This window comes from Hyperolius riggenbachi, chromosome 5 (genome assembly GCF_040937935.1).
Source record: "Hyperolius riggenbachi isolate aHypRig1 chromosome 5, aHypRig1.pri, whole genome shotgun sequence".
Taxonomy (NCBI): domain Eukaryota; kingdom Metazoa; phylum Chordata; class Amphibia; order Anura; family Hyperoliidae; genus Hyperolius; species Hyperolius riggenbachi.
Genome location: NC_090650.1, coordinates 292,582,686 through 292,610,523, shown reverse-complemented (window position 1 = coordinate 292,610,523; position 27,838 = coordinate 292,582,686). Strand labels below are relative to the sequence as shown.

Sequence of the window (27,838 nt, the reverse complement as noted above, 5' to 3'; positions counted from 1 at the left end):
AAGGAGCGGTTGGAGAGGTAGGACGAAAGCCAGGTCAGGGCGAGGTTGTGAATGCCCATGGACTGGAGGGACTGGAGGAGTAGGGGATGATCTACTGTGTCAAAAGCTGCTGAAAGGTCAAGGAGGAGGAGAATGGAGTATTTACCTTCAGCTTTAGCTAGGGCAAGGTCATTGACCTCTTTGATGAGAGCAGTTACGGTTGAGTGGGCAGGCCAAAATCCAGATTGCAGTGGGTCTAGCAGTACCGTCCTGACGTCATCAGGATGGTACTGTGCAGGCGCAGGGACCACGTGACCCACGCGGTGGAGCGCAGGAGAAGCCGACCCGGAACCCAACCTGGCGAGGTCGGGTGCACCAGTGGAGAAGACCGGGAGCTATCGGAGCTGCGGCGAGGGCACAGGACGGCTGCCACGGGCTGGAGGAAGCCCCAGGTAAGTGGATCTTTTTTTTTTTTTTTTCACTAGCTTGGACAGTCACTTTAAGAACCATTTTTGGTGGAGTTGGCCTTTAATTCTTACTAGCATCCTTTTCATCTGTTCCCTGGAATCTTTTAGAGTTACTCCTCCATCTTAGTAATCTTAGTTAGTTTTCACATCCACTGTACTTCCTATTGTAGGCTATTGTACTTTTTCCAGCTTCTCATACTTCTCCTTCCTAATTTTGCACTCACTCGGCAATGCTACATCTATTGCCAGTGCTGTCTTCTGGTTCTTGTCTACCACCACAATGGGCTCGATTCACAAAGCGGCGATAACCCAGTTATCACGCCTAAAAGGCTTTAGGCGTGATAACCATTGCACCACGCTGGTGAAAAGCCCCTTATCACGCCTAAACTCAGTTTAGGCGTAATACGTTTAGGCGTGATAAGTTTAGATCGCGCGCAAAGCAGCGCCTTTGAACTCTATGCGACGTTTCACGCGCACCAGACTTTGCTAGCACAAAACTTTTGATCAGCTGTGCACTGCGGCGCTAATCCAGTTGGTGCTATAATTATCACGCCTAAACTTATCACGCCTAAACCTGCTGAGGAGCCCCATGTTTTATCTGCCGGCACTCCAATCTGTACATTGGTGCTCCTTCCCTGTAGTGTACACGGGGCCAGCAGCGTGCGGTAGAATGGAATGTGACAGAAGGAAGGTGAGCTAATTGGCAAAACCTGTACAGCGTCTAGCCTAGTGAGAATGGACACTGCCCATTCTCATAGGCTTCGATTAATTCCAGCAGAGAAATTTTACTATTTTTCACTGTCTCAGGCGCATTTTAAGTGTGTATACATTTTTTGGGTATATAATTTGAGGCCATCTCTGGATTTAAGATCAACAAAGACAATGCAGAGGTGCTTACCATTAACATCTCGCAGTAGATGATACTTCAGCTTCAGCGTAACTTTCTGTGTAAATGGCATTCTTACTACCTCAAATACTTGGGGGTCCACATCACCTCTTCCTATGTTAAGCTCCATTAGTCAAACTTTCTGCCCTGGTTCAAAAGCATTAGATCACACCTCTGTAGGTGGAATTCATACCCAATATCATGGATTGGGAGAATGCTGTCTTAAAAGTAACACACTTCCTAAGCTTCTATAACTTTTTGAAATGCTGCCAACTAGGGTTCCAATGTTTCAGATTAAAGCTTTGCAGGCTGGCTTTACAATATTTATTTGGGCACATAAAAAAAAACAGGTTTCCTCAACATGCTAGCTGATAGGACTGGGGGTCCCCAGATCTGAAGGCCTATTACCTGGCGTCTCACTTTCACCAGGTAGTTGAATGGGCAAAGAGGTCACCACATGCTAGGTGGGTCCTGGAAAAAGAACATATGAAACCATATTACCCTTTGGCTTATATTTGGAGGGACCCAATGTCGCAAGGTTTGTCATAGACTTCATTTTCCCCGATTTATTTTAAACTTCAGCTCTGGCGGCAGCATACATGGGATTCTATATGGTTGTCCAATCCTTCCCTGCTCAGCCCTATAGTAGGGGTAACTGATTTTCCCAGATCTCAGCCGCCCCAGTTTCCACAAACATGGAGTGGATACGGCATAGAGACCCTTAAGGATTTGTGCGCAGCCCAATTGTTTTGACTCCCTGATGAGTAAATATTTAGTAACTTCCACTAAACTATTTGACAGTCCTCCAAATAAGACCTTATGGTGCAGTCTTTGTCCCGTAAGCTAGTTTTCTCATCCTTGATGTAATTTGAACTTCTAATTGATAATTCTGAGAAACCAAAGGGTTTGATTTCCATTTTATTTAATACCATGTATCTGAACCCCTGGGCCCATATGCAATTAACTTTTTCTCCCGAGTTTTCTCCTAGGTGATATTTTTAAACTTGTCAATAAAATCCCTTTTAAGCCACCAGAAAGGAAGAAAATACTCAAAATTATTTTGACAATACTTTCACCTTCTTTTTGGTACCCTTTTTAGTTGAAACATGCTGGAAAGTTTTTTTTTTTTCAAAGATGAAAAATCTCCTAGGAAAGTTAGGTGAAAAAGTGAATTGCATATGGACCCTGGACCCATAATCCCTTGTGCTGTGTAGATGAAGACAAGACCACATAAATCATCAAAAAAGAGTGAGTGATAATATGGCAGTCAGTGTAAACAGGCTTCAATGCTTGTCAGGTTTTTTATATGGCTGGACAAGACAAAAGAAGGCGTATGAAACTGCATCTTTGCTTGTATAAAATACTCCTGTTTTTGTTACTGACGTAAGAAACCACAGTTGCTCTCTTACTTTTCTCCAGTGTTTCTCAAACCAGTCCTCGTGGCTCCCCAACAGTACCATATTTTGCAGACAACCTCACCTATGTCTCAGCTACACAGAATTCACTTAACTGAGGCACTAATTATCCCACCTGTACATAGGTGAGGATGCCTGCAATACATGCACCATTGAGGAGCCACGAGGACAGGTTTGAGAAACACTACTTTACTCACTGAGCCTGAGCCAGGGATAGGAAAAGATGTTTTCAGGTACTCTTATTGCCACACAGTTTTTTTGCTGCTGAAAATGGGAGTTAGTCATTGTTATTCTTTAGTTAAAATGCAGTGGCCAGCAGAATTACAGACTGACACTGGCTATCAGGGATCCACTCTTTTTATGCTGAATCATTGCTCAAAATTGTTCTTCCAGGATCACTGCTCAGTCAGTTCTTGATTTCTTGCTGACATGCCTCACAGAGAGATATTAACAGCTGCCAATAACAGGAGTAACTGTAAGTGTGATTCTGTCTCCAACAGGCAGGAGACAGCGAAAAACCACTCCAAGTAGCTTTGCTACAGTAAGGAAAGCATGATGTCATCACAATACTAAAACCTATTCTTGAGTTATTGTTTACATTTTTGGTTTTGGTTATTATTTTTAAAATGAGCCTAATTAGAGGAAGGTCAGAAAATGTGTGGGGAAGATCTTCTAGGTAATTAAAGTACTTTTTTTTTAATTGTGTACTTTTGAATAGTTTTCTTTAAAGGGTAGATGTCTTTCTTGACTTTAAGTTTGCATTCTTAACTACAGAAATTGTTGAACTTTTATTCTATTTATTTTATTCTGTAACTGTTTTGTTAATGGTGGTCGAAGAGAAGATTGAATATCTGCAGTGCCCAATGAAGAACGTTATTTTGTTGTTGCCATCAATGGACTGTATAAAAATTTTATGCTGTGTATATGGTCACTCCATAATTAACTAAACACAACTGTAAAGTTCACCATAGGTCTTTAGGAAGAAGTTAACTCTTTTAAAGCAAGTACAGTGGATATGTGCTCCTCACGTCCATGACAGGGGCACTGCAGGTAGAAGCAATCTCTCAATTCAGTGCCGTTCTGTTCAGCAAAATTCCCAGTAACTAGTTACAAGATGCCAGTGAGTCATTTATGTAAACATGGTCACAGCAAGGTCAAAGTACAGATGCTCATACATATGTCAACCTGCCACTAATCTAACATTCCCAACTTTGACTGGCAGTACACTTCTCAACAATTTTAGATTTTTTTTTTATTACAAAATTATTGTGTATGCAATAATTTGCAAAGTCAGGCTGCTATTAACACATGCACAGGTAGAAGTAAAGCTGGCCATATACTAATAGACTGCCACTTGATGTGGCAAAACAATAGTAATTGGTTCTTACCACACAGAGCACAGCATTTGTCACTAGATTCCAGCAGGGACTCTATTTTAAAAAGATTAAACAGCGTTGCTCTGTTTGATGCACTGTCTAATCTATACTTTCGATCAATTATGCAATGATCAAAATATGATCAATTGGATATTTTAGAGGGATCAATTTCCAACAAATTCAGCCAGAGTGATCAGATCTGTCCGGAATCCATGTGTATATGGGACCTCAACCATTTTTTTTTGGGGGGGAGGGCGTGAGTCTAGTTTAGAGCACTTGTAGGTTTCTGGATGTGAGACTCAGGCCCTGCACTACATGGCACCTCCGCATAGTTTAAGTGACGGTCACATTAAAAAAAAATATTTTTTTTTCTGTATTGAAGTTATAACCCCTACCAAGCCAACTGACCTCCTGCGCCACCCATACTTGGCCCTAAAATCTGTTGACAACTTAAATGGCTGCCACCCGAAGCGATCAGATGCGGATGGATTTTTTTTTAATCCCAGCTCAGTGTTAATTTACTGCTTATAATAGAGATTACTGTCTATTCCACAGCAAACATCACTGAGATTACATTTTACATCAGTGTGTAATCTCTTCAAAGAGAGAAAGGGATCCAATTACCTTCTGGTCATAATGTCCTTATCTTATCTAAAATGGGAAGTTTCTGTTATTTGCATTTTGATAAGTTTGTTACTGTAGCTAAAAAAAACACAATTCAGTTTGCACTGCACAGTTCACGGACCTCCCGCGCATGCACAGTAGGCCCGGACTGACACGACTGAGACAGTTACTGGGGCTGATGACATCTGAATGGCAGACCATGGGAGGACGGCGTGGGGGTGTTTATGGGACGGGAGGAAGCCCCAGGTAAGTATCAGATCTGTAGCTAGCGACGTATCTGGTACACTTTAACCACTTGCCGACCGCCCACAGCCCATGGGCGGCGGCAAAGTGGACGCCTAAAGGACCGCAATACGCCTTCAGGCGGCGCGTCCTTTAGGCATGCCGGGGGAGCGATCGCGTCATTGATGACGCGCGCTTCCCCCGGCAACTGGCTCCGCCCACCCGCCGTAACATCCCGCTGGCCATACGGAAGCGCCGGTGGGATGTTAACCCCGCGATCGCCGCTACAAAGTGTATAATACACTTTGTAATGTATACAAAGTGTATTATACAGGCTGCCTCCTGCCCTGGTGGTCCCAGTGTCCGAGGGACCACCAGGGCAGGCTGCAGCCACCCTAGTCTGCACCCAAACACACTGATCTGCCCCCCCCCCCCGCCCACTGATCGCCCACAGCACCCCTCAGACCCCCCCCTGCCCACCCCCCAGACCCCTGTTTGCACCCAATCACCCCCCTAATAACCCATCAATCACTCCCTGTCACTATCTGTCAACGCTATTTTTTTTTATCCCCCCCCCTGCCCCCCCCTGATCACCCCCCCACCCCTCAGATTCTCCCCAGACCCCCCCCCCCAGACCCCCCCCCCCCCCCCCCTGTGTACTGTATGCATCTATCTTCCCTGATAACCTGTCAATCACCCGTCAATCACCCATCAATCACCCATCAATCACCCCCTGTCACTGCCGCCCAACAATCAGCCCCTAACCTGCCCCTTGCGGGCAATCTGATCACCCACACCAATAGATCACCTCCCAAATCCATTGTTTACATCTATTCTCTCCTCTAAACACCCACTAATTACCCATCAATCACCCATCAATCACCCCCTATCACCACCTGTCACTTTTACCTATCAGATCAGACCCTAATCTGCCCCTTGCGGGCACCCAATCACCCGCCAACACGCTCAGATTGCCCTCTGACCCCCCCTTATCAATTCGCCAGTGCATTAATTACATCTGTTCTTCCCTGTAATAACCCACTGATCACCTGTCAATCACCTGCCAATCACCTATCACCCATCAATCACCCCCTGTCACCCCCTGTCACTGCCACCCATCAATCAGCCCCTAACCTGCCCCTTGCGGGCAATCTGATCACCCACCCACACCATTAGATCGCCCGCAAACCCGCCGTCAGATTACCTCCCAAATGTATTGTTTACATCTGTTATCTTCTCTAAACACCCACTAATTACCCATCAATCACCCCCTATCACCACCTGTCACTGTTACCTATCAGATCAGACCCTAAGCTGCCCCTTGCGGGCACCCAATCACCCGCCCACACGCTCAGATTGCCCTCAGACCCCCCCCCCCTTATCAATTCACCAGTGCATTAATTACATCTGTCCTTCCCTGTAATAACCCACTGATCACCTGTCAATCACCTGCCAATCACCTATCACCCATCAATCACCCCCTGTCACTGCCACCCAACAATCAGCCCCTAACCTGCCCCTTGCGGGCAAACTGATCACCCACCCACACCAATAGATCGCCCGCAGATCCGACATCAGATCACCACCCAAGCGCAGTGTTTCCATCTATTCTCTCCTCTAAACACTCACTAATTACCCATCAATCACCCATCAATCACCCCCTATCACCACCTGTCACTGTTACCCATCAGATCAGACCCTAATCTGCCCCTTGCGGGCACCCAATCACCCGCCTACATGCTCAGATTGCCCTCAGACCCCCCCTTATCAATTTGCCAGGGCATTATTTACATCTGTCCTTCCCTGTAATAACCCACTGATCACCTGTCAATCACCTATCAATCACCCATCAATCACCCCCTATCACTGCCACCCATCAATCACCCGCTGTCACTGCCACCCATCAATCAGCCCCTAACCTGCCCCTTGCGGGCAATCTGATCACCCACCCACACCAATAGATCGCCCGCAGATCCGACGTCCGATCACCTCCCAAGTGCAGTGTTCACATCTGTTCTCTACCCTAAACACCCACTAATTACTCATCAATCACCCCCTGTCACTGCTACCTATCAGATTAGACCCCTATCTGCCCCTAGGGCACTCAATCACCCGCCCACACCCTCAGAATGCCCTCAGACCCCAGCCCTGATCACCTCGCCAGTGCATTGCTTGCATCTATTCCCCCCTCTAATCACACCTTGAGACACCCATCAATCACCTCCTGTCACCCCCTAGCACACCTACCCATCAGATCAGGCCCTAATTTGCCCCGTGTGGGCTCCTGATCACTCGGCCAAACCCTCAGACCCCCTTCCGATCACCTCCCCAGTGCATTGATTGCATCTATTTTCCCCTCTAACCACCCCCTGAGACACCCATCAATCACCTCCTGTCACCCCCCTAGCACTCCTATCCATCAGATCAGGCCCAATACAACCTGTCATCTAAAAGGCCACCCTGCTTATGACCGGTTCCACAAAATTCGCCCCCTCATAGACCACCTGTCATCAAAATTTGCAGATGCTTATACCCCTGAACAGTCATTTTGAGACATTTTGGTTTCCAGACTAACGGTTTTGGGCCCGTAAAATGCCAGGGCGGTATAGGAACCCCACAAGTGACCCCATTTTAGAAAAAAAGACACCCCAAGGTATTCTGTTAGGTGTATGACGAGTTCATAGAAGATTTTATTTTTTGTCAAAAGTTAGCGGAAATTTTATTGGGTTTTTTTCACAAAGTGTCATTTTCCACTAACTTGTGACAAAAAATAAAATCTTCTATGAACTCACCATACTCCTAACGGAATACCTTGGGGTGTCTTCTTTCTAAAATGGGGTCACTTGTGGGGTTCCTATACTGCCCTGGCATTTTAGGGGCCCTAAACCGCGAGGAGTAGTCTAGAAAACAAATGCCTCAAAATGACCCGTGAATAGGACGTTGGGCCCCTTAGCGCACCTAGGCTGCAAAAAAGTGTCACACATGTGGTACCGCCGTACTCAGGAAAAGTAGTATAATGTGTTTTGGGGTGTATTTTTACACATACCCATGCTGGGTGGGAGAAATTTCTATGTAAATGGTCAATTGTGTGTAAAACAAATCAAACAATTGTCATTTACAGAGATATTTCTCCCACTTAGCATGGGTATGTGTAAAAATACACCCCAAAACACATTATACTACTTCTCCTGAGTACGGCGGTACCACATGTGTGGCACTTTTTTACACCCTAAGTACGCTAAGGGGCCCAAAGTCCAATGAGTACCTTTAGGATTTCACAGGTCATTTTGCGACATTTGGTTTCAAGACTACTCCTCACGGTTTAGGGCCCCTAAAATGCCAGGGCAGTATAGTAACCCCACAAATGACCCCATTCTAGAAAGAAGACACCCAAAGGTATTCCGTTAGGAGTATGGTGAGTTCATAGAAGATTTTATTTTTTGTCAAAAGTTAGCGGAAAATTGATTTTTATTGTTTTTTTCACAAAGTGTCATTTTAGGGTGCAAAAAAGTGCCACACATGTGGTATTGCCATACTCGGGAGAAGTAGTACAATGTGTTTTGGGGTGTATTTTTACACATACCCATGCTGGGTGGGAGAAATACCTCTGTAAATGACAATCTTTTGATTTTTTTTACACACAATTGTCCATTTACAGAGTTATTTCTCCCACCCAGCATGGGTATGTGTAAAAATACACCCCAAAACACATTGTACTACTTCTCCCGAGTACGGCGATACCACATGTGTGGCACTTTTTTGCACCCTAACTGCGCTAAAGGGCCCAAAGTCCAATGAGTACCTTTAGGATTTCACAGGTCATTTTGCGGAATTTGATTTCCAGACTACTCCTCACGGTTTAGGGCCCCTAAAATGCCAGGGCAGTATAGGAACCCCACAAATGACCCCATTTTAGAAAGAAGACACCTCAAGGTATTCCGTTAGGAGTATGGTGAGTTCATAGAAGATTTTATTTTTTGTCACACGTTAGTGGAAAATGACACTTTGTGAAAAAAACAATAAAAATCAATTTTCCGCTAACTTTTGACAAAAAATAAAATCTTCTATGAACTCACCATACTCCTAACGGAATACCTTGGGGTGTCTTCTTTCTAAAATGGGGTCATTTGTGGGGTTCCTATACTGCCCTGGCATTTTAGGGGCCCTAAACCGTGAGGAGTAGTCTGGAAATCAAATTCCGCAAAATGACTTGTGAAATCCTAAAGGTACTCATTGGACTTTGGGCCCTTTAGCGCAGTTAGGGTGCAAAAAAGTGCCACACATGTGGTATCGCCGTACTCGGGAGAAGTAGTACAATGTGTTTTGGGGTGTATTTTTACACATACCCATGCTGGGTGGGAGAAATAACTCTGTAAATGGACAATTGTGTGTAAAAAAAATGAAAAAATTGTCATTTACAGAGATATTTCTCCCACCCAGCATGGGTATGTGTAAAAATACACCCCAAAACACATTCTACTACTTCTCTTGTGTACGGCAATACCACATGTGTGGCACTTTTTTGCAGCCTAACTGCGCTAAGGGGCCCAAAGTCCAATGAGCACCTTTAGGCTTTACAGGGGTGCTTACAAATTAGCACCCCCCAAAATGCGAGGACAGTAAACACACCCCACAAATGACCCCATTTTGGAAAGTAGACACTTCAAGGTATTCAGAGAGGGGCATGGTGAGTCCGTGGCAGATTTCATTTTTTTTTGTCGCAAGTTAGAAGAAATGGATTCTTTTTTTTTTTTCTTTTTTTTTGTCACAAAGTGTCATTTTCCGCTTACTTGTGACAAAAAATAATATCTTCTATGAACTCACTATGCCTCTCAGTGAATACTTTGGGATGTCTTCTTTCCAAAATGGGGTCATTTGGGGGGTATTTATACTATCCTGGAATTCTAGCCCCTCATGAAACATGACAGGGGGTCAGAAAAGTCATAGATGCTTTAAATTGGCAAAATTCACTTTTTGCACCATAGTTTGTAAACGCTATAACTTTTACCCAAACCAATAAATATACACTGAATGGTTTTTTTTTAATCAAAAACATGTTTGTCCACATTTTTCGCGCTGCATGTATACAGAAATTTTACTTTATTTGAAAATTGTCAGCACAGAAAGTTAAAAAAATCATTTTTTTGCCAAAATTCATGTCTTTTTTGATGAATATAATAAAAAGTAAAAATCGCAGGAGCAATCAAATAGCACCAAAAGAAAGCTTTATTAGTGACAAGAAAAGGAGCCAAAATTCATTTAGGTGGTAGGTTGTATGAGCGAGCAATAAACCGTGAAAGCTGCAGTGGTCTGAATGGAAAAAAAGTGGCCGGTCCTTAAGGGGTAGAAAGACTGTGGTCCTCAAGTGGTTAAGAACATATGCACTTTTCCTGATATGAGCTTAATAATACCTCTTCAGTTTACGCTTTGCGCTTTTTAATTGCAAATACATATACACGTTTGTCATAAAAGTTAATATGTTTATCTTCTCATTTGTAGGATCAAAGCCATTTAAATGCAAAATATGCCACTTTGCAGCAGCTCAGCTTGGAGATGCCAGAAACCATGTGAAGAGACATCTTGGGATGAGAGAATACAAGTGTCATGTTTGTGGGTGAGTAAATTACTTCACTGCTACCATAGAACACGGTACAAAACAGAAAAGAAGGGAAAATGTACATTTCTTCACTATCCAAGCCAGCTCTCACGACGGCTAACATTATGCATGCATACCCTGCTTTTCATTGTTATGGTAAATTCCTAAAATACAGTTATGACATTTCTCTCCCACTCCTAATCCAGCATTGAGGATGAGCAATTGTATGGGGCTACGAGGTCAATCTGAACCTGTAATCTGTAAATTGCCTAAATTATAGGATGTTCACTCATGTTGCCAGAGAGAACTATAAATTCCTGTTAGACATCAAAAATATATAATAAAACTTGTAACACTGAATTTTAGTTGATGTACTGCTCTTTACGCCTTGCTCTGTGCATTATTTTCCGTGAATACTTTTAATGATTCGGTGACTTAAAATGTAAATGTTTGTTAATTTATTATAAAGCTTGCAAACAGAGTCAGGACAAAGAACTTAGTAGTAATACGGTAGGTGCTCTTAATTCACACCACTTCCCCAAGATTTTAAAAACAAAAAGTAAACAAACTGAAAAAAGAGCAAGAAGCTAAACTGAGCTGAAAATTCCAGACAGGGGAGAAAAAAACAGAAGAATTGTATAGATAAAAGGTTAAAATTTAATCAAAAAGACTAGAAAATGAAGAAGTTTTGAATGTGGATTACCAAAATACCATTTACTGGCTAACTTCAAAAATAAGAGTAAGCTTTCGACTATTCCACCTTTATCAGACTCTAATCCTGTATGCTTACAAGATGTTAGAACAGACCACCATATACATGCAACATTTAAAAGGGATACATACTTTTTTTTTTTTTAGATTCAAAAATTCTTGCTTTTACTAATCGCTAACACGGTTTACGGTTTACTACTCTACTGCTAGGAAATGGAGGTGAAATAAAAACAGGAGTTAGGAGTTTTGGTTGCCTTTCTTTTTAACCCTTTTGGAATGGGTAAGTGTCACTGGAATTGATACTTAGGGATCACTTTATTAGAGGGAGTTTCCAGATTGCAACATTAGTCACCTTCAAATGCTTGGGGTTAATTACATCCACCTCCCCCCATGCTTTGAAGTTGAGGAGAAGCATCTTGCTCTTGATAAAGAACATAGGGATGAAAGCAAACCTGAAACGAAAATTAACTTATGAGATAATGATTTGTAAGTGTAGTACAGCTAAGAAATAGAACATAAGTAGCAAAGAAAAGAATATCATATTGTTTTCCAGTACAGGAAGAGTTAACACACGTTGCTATCTTTGCAAAAGCGCTTCTCTGACCTATTCGACTCAAAGTTGAAAACAGTCCTGCTTTCTGAAGCACTAAAAGATAATCTGTAAGAAAAAAAAAACCTCCTGGGGGATACTTACCCGGGTGGAGGGGGGTGAGGAGGAGGCTGGAGCCTCTGGATCCCAATGAGGCTAACCCCTGTCCTCCTCTATCCTGGATATCCTGTGCTGGAAGCTCCCGAAACCACAGCCAACAAGGATGTCGGCTGTGGCACAGGCAATATTTGCCTTCCTCAGCTCCAGAGCAGGGGCAGTAGCAGCTTTCTGATCAGGCAGAAATAACCAAGCCCGATCGGGTTTGCTCTACTGCGAAAGCAGAGGCCAAATAAATATATCTGGCAGCTGAACAGATTGGTTGGATAGTCATAAGTAAGAGATGAGAAATGAGGTAGAATGTTTGAAAGTTCAAAATACCGTGATAGTGTCCAGTAAACCATAAAGCCTTTGTATTGAATAATCCAAAATGGCAGTTTGTCGCAGGTATCCTTCCAGCGTATGTTGGTAGATTGAATTTGTCAATACAACTGAATAAAGGACCTGAGTGCATCGCTGGGTTACTGCCCACTCTATAGCTGGGAGTGGCTATAACAAGCAAAGTCCAGGCCTGGGGCAATTGGAGCTGGTGGCAGTCCCCCCCCCCCCCCCCCCACTGGGAGAGAGATCTTCACAGAATTCTTGGCAAGCTGATCTCTCCATGCCCATCAGACATATCAGGAAATGGATTGCATATTTGCATGAAGTAAGGCATCATGAATTCACAAACTGGAAAATACGGCTGACAACTTGTATTGTTCAGCTGCTGTATGTGCGATTTGTGTGAAAATCGGCCAGTGTGTGTGTCAAAGTGACTTTAATAACATTTAACAAAAAAAGTTTGATTCGTCTGTTTGTATTGCCCTAAAAACTATGAATTATGAAGAAATAGGGATCGTCCGATTGAAATGAAGTTTGGCTGCACATGCTTGGAGGGCAGCTGTGGTGAGATAGCAGAGATAAGATCAGTTTCTCTCCACCTTTGAAGCCAGATATAAATGTTGGAGACAGCATCCTTCCAATAGACCCTGTTTTACAATTTCTGCCCGGCGGATCGCTCAAAACCAGTCTTATCACCCGAACGACAGTCTGTACACACGCCCGATTTAGCGTGCGGACGACTGAACAACAGGACGTTCAAACGACCCGTCGTTCGGAAAAATCCGACGTGTGTATGGGCCTTAAATGTATGTCTTGCTAAACAGCAGGGGTTGGCTGTGCTTCCAGGAAGGTCCTGATAAGAACTAATCTAATTAACTCTGCAGTCTGGCCTGGCATAGCAGATAAAGTTTAATTGCCAGCTCTAGCTATTTGTGACACTGTGAATGATATAAGTAATGATTTTTTGATTATGAAATGTGGTGAATGTTTCACACAAGTTCACTCCCTGACCTTCCCTTCTTACCCTTACCCCATTATTATTGAATTATAAAACAACATATTCCATGTCACTGTACAAAGTAAGAAACAAACACGGGGTACAGCATAATCTAGACAATGGTATACACAAATATACAAAATACAGATTTGGTACAAAATACAGTTATTTGGTAACCCCAACTTTCCACCAGGTTTTTAACGTGCAGAATTTTCGAAGGTAGCAGGATTAAAAAATGCTTTGTCTATGATCTATTTAGAGGGAACAACATTATTCCACTACAAGAAGTTCAAAATGCTTACAGTATACCAAAGGGAAAAGTGTTCAGGTAAACCCAAATTTCCCACTTCATTAAGTCCCTAAAACTAAGGGACCAAGAGTTGCGTCTCACCATCATAGAGAAAAACTTAAATATCCCTATCACTGACATCTGGACGGAAATCCGGTAAAAAACAGCAACTTGTTCAAGTAAGATCTCTGAAACTGGCTCACAGGACCTACACCTACAAAACTGGCCACATTCTCCAAAACCTCCCCAAACTCATGCTTTAAGGTTATGTACCTCAGTCTAAAGGTATTTTTCCACACTTGGTAGAATTACCAGTGGCATAGCTACAAACCTCGGGGCCCCAATGCAGAATTTGGATCCTGTCCCCCCCCACCCTACATTAAATAGCCAGAAGTAGGTGCCTCCAGTATAGGTAGCCAGGGATAGATGCCTCAGTATAGATAGTTAGGAATGGGTACCTCAGTATAGATAGCCAGGGATAGGTGCCTCAGTATAGATAGTCAGGAATAGGTATCTAAGTTTAAATAGCCAGGGATAGATGCCTGAGTATAGATAGTCAGGAATAGATGCTTCAGTATAGATAGCCAGGATTAGATGCCTCAGTATAGATAGTCAGGAATAGATGCTTCAGTATAGATAGTCAGGAATAGATACCTCAGTACAGATGGCCAGGATTGGATGCCTCAGTACAGATTGTCAGGAATAGGTACCTCAGTATATATAGTCAGGTATAGACACCTCAGTATAGATAGCCAGGATTAGATGCCTCAGTATAGATAGCCAGGATTAGATGCCTCAGTATAGATAGTCAGGAATTAGGTGTCTCAGTATAGGTAACCAGGCGGAGAGGGGACGCAGCAGCGGCTCAGCAGTCATCAGATACTAACTTCCCGCGATCCATGCACTGCATCTACAAACGTCTTCCTGTTTTGCTTTCCAGCCGGAACGCAAGAACAGGAAGAAGTTTGTAGATGCAGCGCATGGATCGTGGCGAGGTGAGTATCTGATGACCCCCTCAGCGGCAGCAGGTGGGGAGGACGAGCGGGCCCCTCATGGGCCTGGGCCTGATAGCACAGGCGACTGCTGCAACCGTGGCCCCTACACCCCTTGGAATTACCCTACAGTGAAGGATATATGGAAAAAAGTAAATCAGTTGCATAGTGTGTGGCTGACCTTACCCAATCCTCAGGAGCATAGGGAATATAGAAGTTTGCAATCTGCACATTGCTCATTAAATAAACTTGTATGTCTGGGCAAGAAACTGCATCTTGCTTCATCTAGGCTTAATATTTGATTTTATAGCTGCTTTATTCCACTTTTGTTTGCTGTAAAATGTTTTCTTTTCTTGCATATTTCCCTCCTGGGATGTTTTGTCTGCCGAGTTTAATTGTCTTTCAAAAATGTTGCATTTTGTAGAAGGTGGAAATTCTTAATGTAGAGCTAATTCATTTTCAAGGAATCGCCTTAAAGGTTTTAGAAAGCCCTGGCTTGCATGGTATATCACAATATACTTGGGCTAGATTTTAATACTTTAGTTTTAGTTAAAAAATATGTTTTAACATTATTATACCAGTAAAAGTAACTGATATGTGTTATATAAAACCACTTTACTTGCACCTTCGTATCCTGCTTGGAGATGGCTTTTTGCTAATGCAGAGACAGACTCAGGTTCAATTACAGTAAGCACAACTTAACAGGCAACTTTTATGTATAATACAAATCCATTGCTTAACTAGACTTTATGGTTAAATGGATATTTCGGCATGAGAACAGTAACGTGACACTTTATTTTTACTATGCAAATCACTTGGTTATAATAGAAAGTATTCAAACAAAGCCTGCACCACCATCCTTCTTTATTCTGTTCTGCTCCCTAGCATAGATTGTCGTCTAGCTAATCGGTTGTTTTACTTTCTCTGCGACCTTCAAAGGGTTTGCGCTATGATCCAAACTATTGGATGACTTGCTGCCGAAGTAAAATGCAACTGCAATAGCTTCATCTTTGGTATCTTGCAGCTTCACTTCTATGAACACTCATGCTCAGCATCAGCTCAAATTATGTAATACAAAGAAATATCATATAAAAAATAGTTTTAGGGAATAATGGGTACAGTGCTCAGGTAGGTGTGTGTGTGTGCGTGTGTGCGTGCGTGCGTACCGTGCGTGCGTGCGCGCGTGCATGTGCGTAGAACACATTTAATTCTAGTACAATTGACATCTTCAGTGCTACCTATAGTCACTTTGCATACTTGCCTTTGCTGGCAAGCAAAGTATTTACAGACAAAGCATCTAATAAACAGGAAGAGTGCGCATTTGGCGCTTGCTTTACTGCTCCTTCTACAGGTCCAGGAACACTAGTGATGTAGAAGTAGCTGTTCTGAATTCCTGCTCTGTCGTTACCGCCTTCTTCCCATTACAGAGCTCCTCCCCTCCACCTCATCCACCCCATTATAGTGCTTCCCTTCCACCTTCTCCACCCCATTTCGGAGCTCCCCCCACCTTCTCCACCCCATTACTTTCCCACCATCTGCACTGATACACATGGTGAAGTAGTAGATCCTATATCCTGGCAGTCTCGATGTCCTTCTCTGCACACAATGCATATACAAGAGGGTTATGCCAGGACAAGGAGGGATCGGTGGTGGGCCTTGGCACAGTGGGCAGGGGCAGTGAGTAAGGTTTCTTAGAATACAGCCTTTCTTCCTGTAAATATATTTTAACATTATTGTTTGTGGATTATAAATGGTGTAGAAGGCTCCTTACCTATTTTTTTCAGTTTTGCATCATCCAGTTTCATCAGGGCACCTTAACGGCTTGCAACATGAAGAGTAGCCTCAGCTAGAAATGCCTCATACTGCTCTGTAATAAGGAGCAGGGAGCTGCATTGGTACACTGTTATTATCTGACTGGTTCAAGAAAAGAGCTTTTCAGCCTGCAAAAGGTATCCTAAAATCCTTAAAAATGAATTTGTGCTGTGCAAAAAATAAGTCTCAAATTACAACATAAGTCTGTTAAATTTTGAAAATGAAGAAGGTTAAGTAACATATGTGAGGAGTTAGATAAAGAATATGGTAAAGGTGATGTAGAAAGATACGAACCAAAGAGGTCTACAAAAACATCCTTTTTCAACAAACCAACATCCTGACTCACAGCTAGACTAGAATGTTACATAAATTTAGTTTATTTATGCACTGCCTTGACATTTAAAAACAGCTCTTAATTACTTTTTCCTCTGCTAATATTCTTTACGTCACATCAATCATTTGTTTCATGTGCTAAATCTGGATTAGCAGATAAAACGGAGACATAAATAACTTTGGCAATGTGGTCATTCCTGTTAATATTAGACCCTGCAAGAATTCCTATTCAACTTTGCAATAGCTCTGTAGTTCTGGACATTCGTATGTTTGATTGCCCCTTATTTCGTTATTTGAATTACAATATCAATACTTTAGTAAATTGTCATAACCGTGTCACAAGACGTCTCCTCTAAATCAAGATATGAGGAAAGATGTCTCATCAGCGGAATGATTGTTGAGACCCCAATCCTTGGCATAATTCTTCTCACAGTAAAAAGTGTGTCATGTTATCTATGGGGGAAACTGGATAACTCTTTATTGGTTCCAGGCTGATTTAGTAGACTTTGCTTGTGGAGGTGCGTCATTTCACTCATTCCTTAACAGCTTCATAACTGGATATATTAAATGTTTCCAGTGCCAATGTTGCTGTGTTTAGATTTAGCTGCTTATGATTTTCTCACTGCATTGCGCATCAACACAAAGGGACTTTTATTGGGCTGTGCATTTATTAAGCTTCTAATTTGGTTTATTTACACATAGACCTTCTGGTGTTGTACAAATGCTACTGATTATGATTATTATTAGCGTTGGTGTTTGAATTTGGCATATCAAACAAGGAACATGCAAATACTGCTGACCACCACACTTAGAACCAATTCAATACGAACAAGTGGGCAGGGTCGGTGCGGTTCACTTACTTGAGCTTCACGGTGCGTTTCACATTATTCTGATGCTTCCTCCTTCTGGCTTTGGAATGCGAACAACACCCCTACTTATTATGATGAATGGCAAGACATCAGCTCTCGATCAGAAATGTATGCTAAAATACATTGGCATTGCACACTGTCCTGCATCAAACCTTTTTGGATGGGTAACTTTAAAACAAATTGTCTGTTGTACATGTGTAGTCTTAAAATGTAGCACATAGCACTAAACCAGCAAAAATGTAAATAGACCCTAAAGCACACCTGAGTCAAGAATAACGAGCACAAATAAAGTCATCCGCTGAAAGCGCATATGATACTGTACCCAATGAATCTGTTTTCTGCCACTGGAAAGTTGTTTTTTCAGTTTTTCGCTTTATGAAAATAAAAAGATGTTATCTGTAGAGACGCCCTGAGCCCGTGATAGCTCCCGTGTCAGTGCTGGGTGCACGCCTGTCTAAGTATTTGTGCACTGTTATTAAAGAGAGGGATCCAGCCTATAGTGCATGTGTTGCCACAGTGATTGCACATGTGAAGCTCATGAAGACTGAGCTGTGATGTGCAAGGACAATCAAATAACTTCTGCCTTCAGTCTGTAAGGGCGGAGTAGTGGTGGGAATGATCAAAATATTTTACAGGGGGAATTATGAAGGAGGGGCGGTACAGATCCTTTACACACACAGCTTACTGACTTGGGTCAAGCATCCTTTAAGGGTCATCTCTGGTGCTAAGCTAATGGCCCATACTCACGGGCGAGAAATGTGGCCTGTCGCCAGCACACGTGAGCGTGTGGGCGACAGGCCGGCGACAGCTTCTCGCCAGGTCCCTCCGCGTACACACGCGGAAGAGGGACCAGCGGCAAGGCGGAAGCTGTCGCTGACGTTCCTCCTCCCCCCGCCGGAAGCTCCATGTACCTACATGGAGGTTGCTGTCGCTAGTCCGCGTACTCACGCGGACTAGCGACAGTTGCGGCGGGGGGGCAGCGGCGACTGTCGCCATGCGACTGAAAGTTTCAATCGCATGGCGACATGAGCGGCGGGCGACAGTTCGGGGTGCGCGCGTGTGCGACGGCCCATACTCACGGGCGACCTGTCGCCGCAACACGCGCGCGCCGCGTGTTGAGGCGACAAAAGTCCCTCGTGAGTATGGGCCATTAGAGTGTTTGTTCTAGAGGGTTGCAACAAGTTCAAGCTGTCAGTCAACACTGTCAATGTGAAGTCAACAGTGAAAAAGGTCATTATCTTACGGAAACAGCTGGGTATGTACAAGCAGCAAGTACTTGTGCAATTGCATATATATATATATATATATATATATATATATATATATATATATATATATATATATATATATATATATATATATATATATATATATATATATACATTCAACAAAAGCTTTTGATTGCAGCAATGTCCCTAAAGTCAGTAGGTAGTTGCTTTAAGCAAAGCTTTTAGGAGTCGTGGGGTATATTCAACAGACTGCTGTAATCAGAAAATCATTTGTAAAGTCTTAAAGTGCATCCGAGATAAACTTTTACTCATTGCATAGTTGGGGTCCTTTCATGTAGTTTATAGGGCATTCCTCAAGCCAAATACTTTTTTTTTTAATACTCTAATTCCCTGTAAACTAAACAAGCCTCGCCCACAGCTCCTTTGTGCCTTGGCACTCTTTGAGCCACGTAGCAAGGGCTTACGAGAGCTCAGTCTGGGCAGGAGGAGGATACTAGCCAGAGATTTCAGAGGCAGAGGGGAGGAGGGAGGAAGAGGGGGAGTGAATTTGTCACAGGCTGACATGAGGGTTGGAGATGCTATCAGCTTGCCTGTGTAATGTGACAAGCAAAACATGGCTGCTGTCATTGTATCGCAGAAGAAATAATCATAAACTGTTGAAGCGGTTTGCAGCTAGATTTGCTGTGCAAACTATCTAAATTTTAGATAAGATATATAGACAAGTTACTTGTTATAATTAGTTTTTCATCTCGGATCCACTTAAAGCACCTTGACTGAAACATAATGCAATTATGACATTCAATGCATTATGCTTTTCTTATCATGCGTAAAACTTTACGCCAGTTTAGTGAATATATCTTTGTGAGTGCTAGCTCTTCAGATTAACCATCAGGACTGAGGTGTATAGCTGCCATAACTATGAAGTCATATTCTAGAAATGGCTAGGCTGTGAAGGTAAAAGCGTTGGCTTGATCAGGTATGGAAGTGTCAAGAATGGCTATTGGATTAGAAGCAGCAGGTAGTGTCGGTACATTAACAGTACTGACAATGTCAATTCATTATCATCGATGGCTAAATAATCTTGGAAATGCTCAATGGACCTATTAGTTCCTGAGCATGAGCAGCTCATGCTGCATTTCTTCATTAGTTTTAATTGCTATAAATTTTACCTGTTTAAGAATCCTGCTTTATAAGGTGAAGCAATGTTTCAGCAGCATTAATTCTGTAATTTTGTCACAAACAGAAGGTCTTGCACTGTGTTTCTTGTAATCTGAAGATAATGGTAACATTTTATGAGTATGCAAGCAGTGAAAGAGGTCACTGTAATGGTAACTTTTTCTTTACATATTGCTTGTGGTGCTGTGATTATACTTCTTCAATAAAAGACAGGTTCAATTTCTTCTACATGACTCCCAATGTGGTGCATTTATGCAGTAGAAATTCCATAATAATACCTTTACTTCACTCTTTCAAAATAAATAACCTGATTAAATCCTCATGTACCAAAATGATGAGCGGTGGAGGCACCCAAAATATGATTGTCAGATTGTATGTAAATAATAGAAAATAATAAATACTATAATAGAAAATAATAAAGACTATAAAAATGAGGTATCCTACCTCTCCGGATGATACAACCCAGACAAAATAAAATGGGTTTTAGATCAGGTCAGATTTATTCAAGCATGTTTAAAACAGACAACACTTTTCACTGGTCTCTGCCTGCTTCCTCAGGTCAATAGGAGTGCCTTCAGAAGTTCAGTTTCAGACAAGGGTGCCCTGTCGAGCACCGTGGGTTTGTTGGGTAGGCTTACCAGCAAAGAGGGGTCTACTGTTAATGCTTAATGCCAGTTGTTTTCTACTTCAAGGATCGGAAGAGTCTTGCCTTGTCTGTGCCAGAAAACTAATCGTTGACAAAGGGAATGCTGATGGGAGCTCTGGGGTTTGAACTTACCGTATGCCCTGTTGCATAAACCTGGATTGGGCTTGTTGGATCAGTTGATTCAAAATCAAGGAACTTTGCATACATTTTTTTTGGTTTGTGATATTTGTTCATCATTTCTGCTGCAGATGAATAGTTCAGAGACAGATCACTGTTGTCACGGACAAACCGCGAAAAGACACAATCCGTTTTCTGATTGTGTTTCATGATTACAATCCAAATTGTCCATCTAGGGACAGCACAGAGAAAAAACTCTGGTGTCTGCCTATTCATGTGGCTGCAGCTGTTGTCCTGGGAGGCTAATTATTTTCTTTAATTACTGGGAACAAAAGATTATCCTTCCAGCAGGCAGCTCACACTGAAGTGTGAACTGCAACCTGAAAGGGACCATTTGGTCCTGCTGCTGGCAGAAAAAGGCTGAGCACAGCAGGACAGCAGACAGAAAGACACCACCATGGCCATATCTAGAATAAATGTATTGTATGCATTTTTCCTCAAGAGATACTGTACTTATGGTAGTTATGAAAATTATATTGTCTGATCGCTAGTAACGTGACTCTTTTTCATACTTTTGTTTTTTGTTTTTTTAATTAAAAAAAGCTATTTTTTAATTCTCTCACCCCTTCCCTCCATCCATCCATCAGCCTTTCAGAGGGATTTGATTGTGAGCCACTCCTGGGGACAGTTAAGTGATGCATGCATACCCTGCTAATCTCCGCCTTCAGGACTTGACGCCAATCGGCATTAGGCGGTCGTGGCGGCACCACTGCCCATCGGCGTTAGGCGGTCGGGAGGAGGTTAAAGTCCTTTTCTCAGCTGCATACCTGCTGTAAGCCACACAGAAAGAATCCTAGCCTTTCTGAAGATTCACTAGCCTGAAGTATTGTATTGTTTGCAGTCAGAGTGTTTTAACAATTTTTATTTGCAGGTTTATAATAGTCAGAGCAGGTTCCTCTGTCCTTAAAGGGGTTGACAGCCCTGTACCCAAAATATTGTGCAGTAAAGTGTTTGTGTCCCTTGCACACTCTCTCCTAGTTTGTCTGCTACCCAATTCCAGTGGTTTCAGCACATCGATTATTGCATCCACGAGGTTGGATAGGCTGTGTGTTGAAATAGATTGTAAGGCATTAAGCGGTCCGGCCACTGGGGGGTTTGTGACAACTGTCACCCCCCTTTATCCGTGTACTTCACTATAATGCTGTTTTCCTGGGCAAGTGTTTTAAGTAGAGAGGGGTTTTAACCGTGTGATCCTCAGTTATATATTCACAATAATAAAATTATGCTGCTCAAATGGCTGCTTCTCAACTCGCTGTCTATGTTGGATCGCCAGCTGCCAACAGAGTGTGTACCTCAGTGCAAAGGGATAAACATATAAAAAGACGTAGGGCTCAACAACCGTTATTGAATGGAACAGTATAAAATAGTGTACAACTAATTTATAACCCAGACGTTAATTGGTTCACGCCTATAAAATAGCCATATATAAACAAGTATACATTTTATGATTTCAAACTTAGTCTCTGAGTACAGGTCTTCTCAAATCTCCATACAGTTCCAATAAACTCTTCACATCATCCTCATGAGAGACTATATATGCTCACCAGAATAGTAGGCCAACCAATTACGATCGGAAAATGCGTTTTCTGGCTCTGCCAGTATAAGCCCACACGTTTTTGCACCTCTCCTTCCGGGTTCTTCAACACTCAGGGCATGCAAAATAAATGAACAGCAATAGTGAAATGCTGCTTAAAACTTCACTGCTTATCACCAGTGCTCCCCAGGTATCTCACACAGAACCCAATGTGCCTACACCCAGCGTAAAAATAAGCCTCTCACCAGATGTAAGTGTTGACCCAGCACAGACCAGCATACAGGCGTTTCATAAGACCAATAATGACATCTTTCCTCATAGTTCCTATAACTCAAACAAGGCTCAACTGTGAGAATCCGCTCAGCTGCCTGCGCAGGCAGGCAGCCTTTTGACCATTGTTTAGGTTTGCTTGCTGCAGGACTCTGGAAAGGAGACCTTCTGTCAGTTGTGCAGCTTGTGTTGCTGAGGGATTTGCATACATTAGTCATGCAAATCCGTTACCTGCCTTCTTTTGATGACTGGCACTATAAAAGCATTCTGCTCCCAGAATGCTTTGCTGGACATTTCCCTTCCATGGTCTGTTCCTGATGGACACTGCTGGAGTGTCAGCCATTGCTATGTAGTATACACTCCTAATGAGTGTCAGCCATGCTACTTCTCGTTGAAGATTAGTTTAGAGTTATTCGTGGGACTGCGCTAGGCAGATTCCCTAGTCTAGTTAGGATTGTATTATTTGTATTGCCTGTTCTGTCTGTCTGTGGGGTGCTAACCAGAGCAGCGGTTGCTACTGGTAGGCCCTTCTGTTCTGTTATTATCTTCTCTGGATCGCACTAGTCTCTTTGCGCTAGTGCTGTGGGTCGTTTTGTTCTGTCTTCTGGGATCGCGCTAGCCACTTTTTGCTAGCGCTGGGGATCCTTCTGTTCTGTCTCCTGGGATCGCGCTAGCCACTTTTCGCTAGCGCTGGGGATCCTTCTGTTCTGTCTCCTGGGATCGCGCCAGCTACTTTTCGCTAGCGCTGGGGATCCTTCTGTTCTGTCTTCTGGGATCGCGCTAGCCACTTTTAGCTAGCGCTGGGGATCCTTCTGTCGCTTGTCCCTGTTTTTGTGTGTCTGTCTTGTCTGCTGCGCTTGCTGGAGGCTCGGTGAGGTAACCGTTAAGCAAGCGCTCGCGTCCTCTGTTTCATGTTTGTCTGTTAATGGTTAGTTAGGCGTGCTTGTCTCTATTGTGCTTATCACGTGGAGACCGCGCGTAACCGCGTGCACTGTTGCGAATTAGTGCGGTGTTCGCGGTTAGCTAGCATTTGTTGTTTTCCGTATCTCCTTATTGTATTATTTGCTGTGCCTCTGCTACTCTCGTGCTCCGCCTTGCTGTAACCTTGTGTCACGTCTGGCGATCGCACCTCTCGCGATCGCGTTCCTGCTTCTTATCTGCTGTGGTGTGTGCACAGTCGCGGGTTGGCGACTAATTTTATGCACACACACACAATCTGTCTCTGTGCTCACTCTCAATCGCTTCTCTTGCGATTGCGTTTCTTCCCTTCGTACAATTCCTGTCTGGCGTGTGTGGTAGGGCAGAGGAGCTGTTCCTCTGCACTCCACAGCTCCACCTGCCGACAGGAATTCCCCTCTGCAGGTGCATAGCACCTAGCCTGGGTGTCCTCAATAATACGCTTGTGGAGGAAATCCGGCGCGTCAGCGCACGTCTGGTGCGCTGACCACGGAGACGATTCCGCAATCGTTACATCAACATAGCGTAATTCCGTCTTTTATTGTTAAAATAATATTAAAATAGTGCACTCACAATTTCCAAAACAATATGCGCATGTAAAAGATCCCACATGTGGCTCAGCGTCTCACTCGCTCCTTAGGCTCCGCCCAACTAGTTTTGACATTCGACTCATCAGGTACACATCATGCCCCTGATGAGTCGAGTGACGAAACTACTACTAAGGAGCGAGTGAGACGCGAGTGTCAATCTTCGATCAAGTCTTCTCCTGTATCGGGTCAAGATGCTGTGGCCGTATTGCTGGGGAACAAAATGGACTGTTTCTCCTCTGTTGAGTATGGGAAGGGTTCAATGTTGCCATCCTCTGTTTCCATCTGTATTCGGTGTGGATTCACAAAGGCTGGTTCCAGTACCTAACTAATGTTTGAAGATGTGCGATCTTACTGATCTATTCTGCCTGATTTTGATTTCAGTCTCACTGCATTGAAAAATAGTAGTATGCTATTTCTGCAACTGCAGTTACACTTTTTAGGCTAATTGCGCACTTGGTGCAGTGTGATTTGTCCTGCGGCAAGAGAGCCTGCTTCAGGGCAATTACACTGCGTCATTTTGTCTTTTAATCACCCTGCGGCAGAGCGCGCAGACAGGGTAATTTGGTTAGATCCGCCCCCCTCAGTGATGTCCTTCCTGTTGGACAGGAAGTATGTCTTTGGATTTTAAATGATTAGCGCATGCATGCACCGCTATTGCTGTTGCATTGACTCCAATGCAATTGCGGGCCGAGCACTACCGGTTGGTAATGCACTGCAGAGTCTCCATGGCATCACCATAATACAAAGCACTTCCATATTACAGCGGGTTCTGTGGCCCGTCTTGTAGAGACTAAGGGCCGCTGCAACATGGGAGCGGAGAGAGAGATTACTGCAACGTGACGCAATACGATAGTGTGCAAGAGGCCTTAAGCATCCGTTCTACAGTAGTTTCATTGAACTAGATTTTATTCAGAAACATAAGTATTATTATTCATATTGCTGTTGATTTTTCTAAGATTACTCAAAAGGTCTTCAATTTATTCAAAGATTTGGATGATAACAATGGAGCTGGTTTTATGTTGACCTAGGTAGGAATAGTGCAACAAGGATCTTTAATGTATATGCTAAAGTTGTAAGTATTTGTTTCAGAGCAATGAGGCTTGCAAAATAGGCGTGGCATACTTAGGGCTCCTCTCACTCAGGCTGTGTTGTATTACGTGCTGCAGTGCACAAAATTCTGATCACTCACTCATGTACACATGCTCTACATATAGAGCAAAAGGCATTTTTGTTCTTATAATTCTTTCTTCTGTTGTGATCCTGAGCAGATTTGTAATACATCTAAGCTGTAATGACAATGTGTGCCATTTTACTCCCATGCTGTGCTTCATTTCTAGTTAACACTACGGAAAGGAAAATAAAACTAAATATAGCGAGCAAAACATTTTTTTTTGTGTGTGTGTGCACCACCTAGTTTTGTGTATTAGGAGGGATCTTTGTGTGGATGATTATAATGTCACTTTCTGACCTTTGCAGCTCGAATAATTGTAAATCATTGCTTCATAATGTGTCACAGAATGTCTGTACTAGGCAATTAAATGGCAGAATATAATAGACCAAATTATTGCCTGTCATGTTTTCAACAACACAGTTAGTATTTGAGTTACACTTAATCATTACGTGCATTAGCAACTTCATTGGAATCCAGCTTCAGGCTGAGCATGAAATACATTACATTATTTAAACCTCTAATGGTAGAAGTCATTTATTTGTGTTGAAGTGTGCAACATGCAGAGTTTCATAAAGCACAAAACACTTGAGAGCTTAATTTATCCAAATCAAAGTCGAAATGCAGATAAACACAAGTGGCAAAAATTAGTAATTTTTACAGGCTGGAAATATTTAAAAATACATGGTTGTGGGTAATTGTAGACAGCGGGAATAAATGAAAATTTCGGCTGGCTGGATGGACTCAAGCTGTTGTGTACTTAAATCATCAAAGGCACTATGCTGCATATTTAACAATTCATAACACACAGGCTGGCTACAAATTGGACGAGATGGCACAGCTATTTTATTTGATGCTGTTGAGCTGGGTAATGCTAAAACCTATAACGTTTCCTTAACTGCTTATCTAAGGAAACGGTTTTCAGACATGTTTAGGAGGATTTGTGACTCGTGTAGATTTAGCATTTTTAAATTAATTAATTTACTAGGTTATCGTAGCATTTTGGTTAAGTTGGCTAGGCAACTAAGGGAAAATTGATAGTTTTTTTTTCTAGGAAAATAGCAAGGCATAATCAGGGAAGCAGTAGGAAATAGTACTGTGCACAGTGCAGTAACCTATAGCAACCAGATAGCATATTTTACTAAAATAAAAAAGCGAGGGCTGGTGGCAGATCACGCTAAAACACGATAGCGCTTTTTAGAGAACACTAAATACCCAGCACTCTCCAGATCAGTATCAAGGAATGAGATGTTGGGCCCTGCATTCCTTAAATTTGCACCGAAAATGCTGCAGATACCGCAATTACAATTCCTGCAAGTCACAGTCACTCCTGATGAATCACTGCCATAGGCTTACATTGGCTAAGCACTTTGGGAATCACGGTTGATTCCCAGAAAGCGCAAATCTCTCTTATAAGCACTGTAGTAGGCCTCAGGCCTTAAAGTTAACCCTAAGTGAAAAAGAAATACCCATTTACTTACCTGGGACTTCTTCCAGCCCCCTGAAGTCCTACTGCTTCCTCACCATGATCCTGGCTCAGCAACTGCGCTTGCATGGGGCTGGCTTGCGCGTCCTCTATTACACACCCACAGCCCGGAGCATTCTGAGCATGCATGGTAGCAATGTTTGCTTACTAGCTTACAAGCGCAGAGTGCTCACAGCTATGGAGCATCCAGCAATGGAGGGGGACACCAGAGGAACAGTGGAATGTGGGACGGCAAGGGACCAGGAAGACTTCAGTGGGCTGGAAGAAGCCACAGGTAAGTAAATGGGCTATTTTTATTTTTAATTTAGGTATCCTTTAAAGCCAAGCTCCCAGCATTAGTGACAGCCTAAATTGCTAAGTACCAGGTCATCTACCCATTGTATGTGTCTAAGTGATGAAAAACAGAAATACTAGACATATTAGTCACATGAGAACTGGGTTTTTCTAAAGCCCCGTACACACATTGGATTGATCACGTCCAAAGTGGTTTTTCCGGACTGTGTCTGCCGATAAACAGGCCCTCAACCCTGGCAAGATATCTAGTCTGACTGATTATCTTGGCAGCGTGCAGCCCAACATTGTTGTTCTCCCTTCTTTCTCCTTGAGGTTGGAGCAAAGATAGAGCTCCACCCACATATCACGCTGTGATATGCTAGCCATTGTCACATGGGCCTTGTGCTGTTGCTGTAATAATGTTAATATTTGTCTAAGTTGTTTAGGAATGTCTTGGAGACTTGAAAGAAAAACAAATATGTCTACTTTTCTTTTTATCTGTAATTTCAGAAAGATAGTCTGGTATAGTGAGAATTACTAAACAATGGTACACAAAATAGTGATACAACAAAAAAAATTGTGCGCAGATTGCAAGGTAGTGAGAAATATAAAGAATGCATCACTGAGTCCATATGGTGGTGGAGAAGATGACACAAGGAAGAGGGCCTTGAAAAATACTAAAACAAAAAGGTCCTAAATAGTTTGTACTAGATGCTTCCCAGGTCTAAGACCTTATA

The 27,838-nt window shown here is 42.8% G+C and overlaps 1 protein-coding gene across 1 annotated transcript in view; it reads left to right on the top strand.

Moving 5' to 3' along the window:
- Window positions 1-27,838, top strand: part of ZNF407 (zinc finger protein 407) — a 716,766-nt gene that overhangs the window by 101,047 nt on the left and 587,881 nt on the right. Inside the window, exon 3 of the mRNA XM_068237071.1 lies at window positions 10,469-10,583. Within this exon, the coding sequence (XP_068093172.1) occupies window positions 10,469-10,583 (115 nt within the window). The remainder of the gene's footprint in view (window positions 1-10,468; window positions 10,584-27,838) is intronic.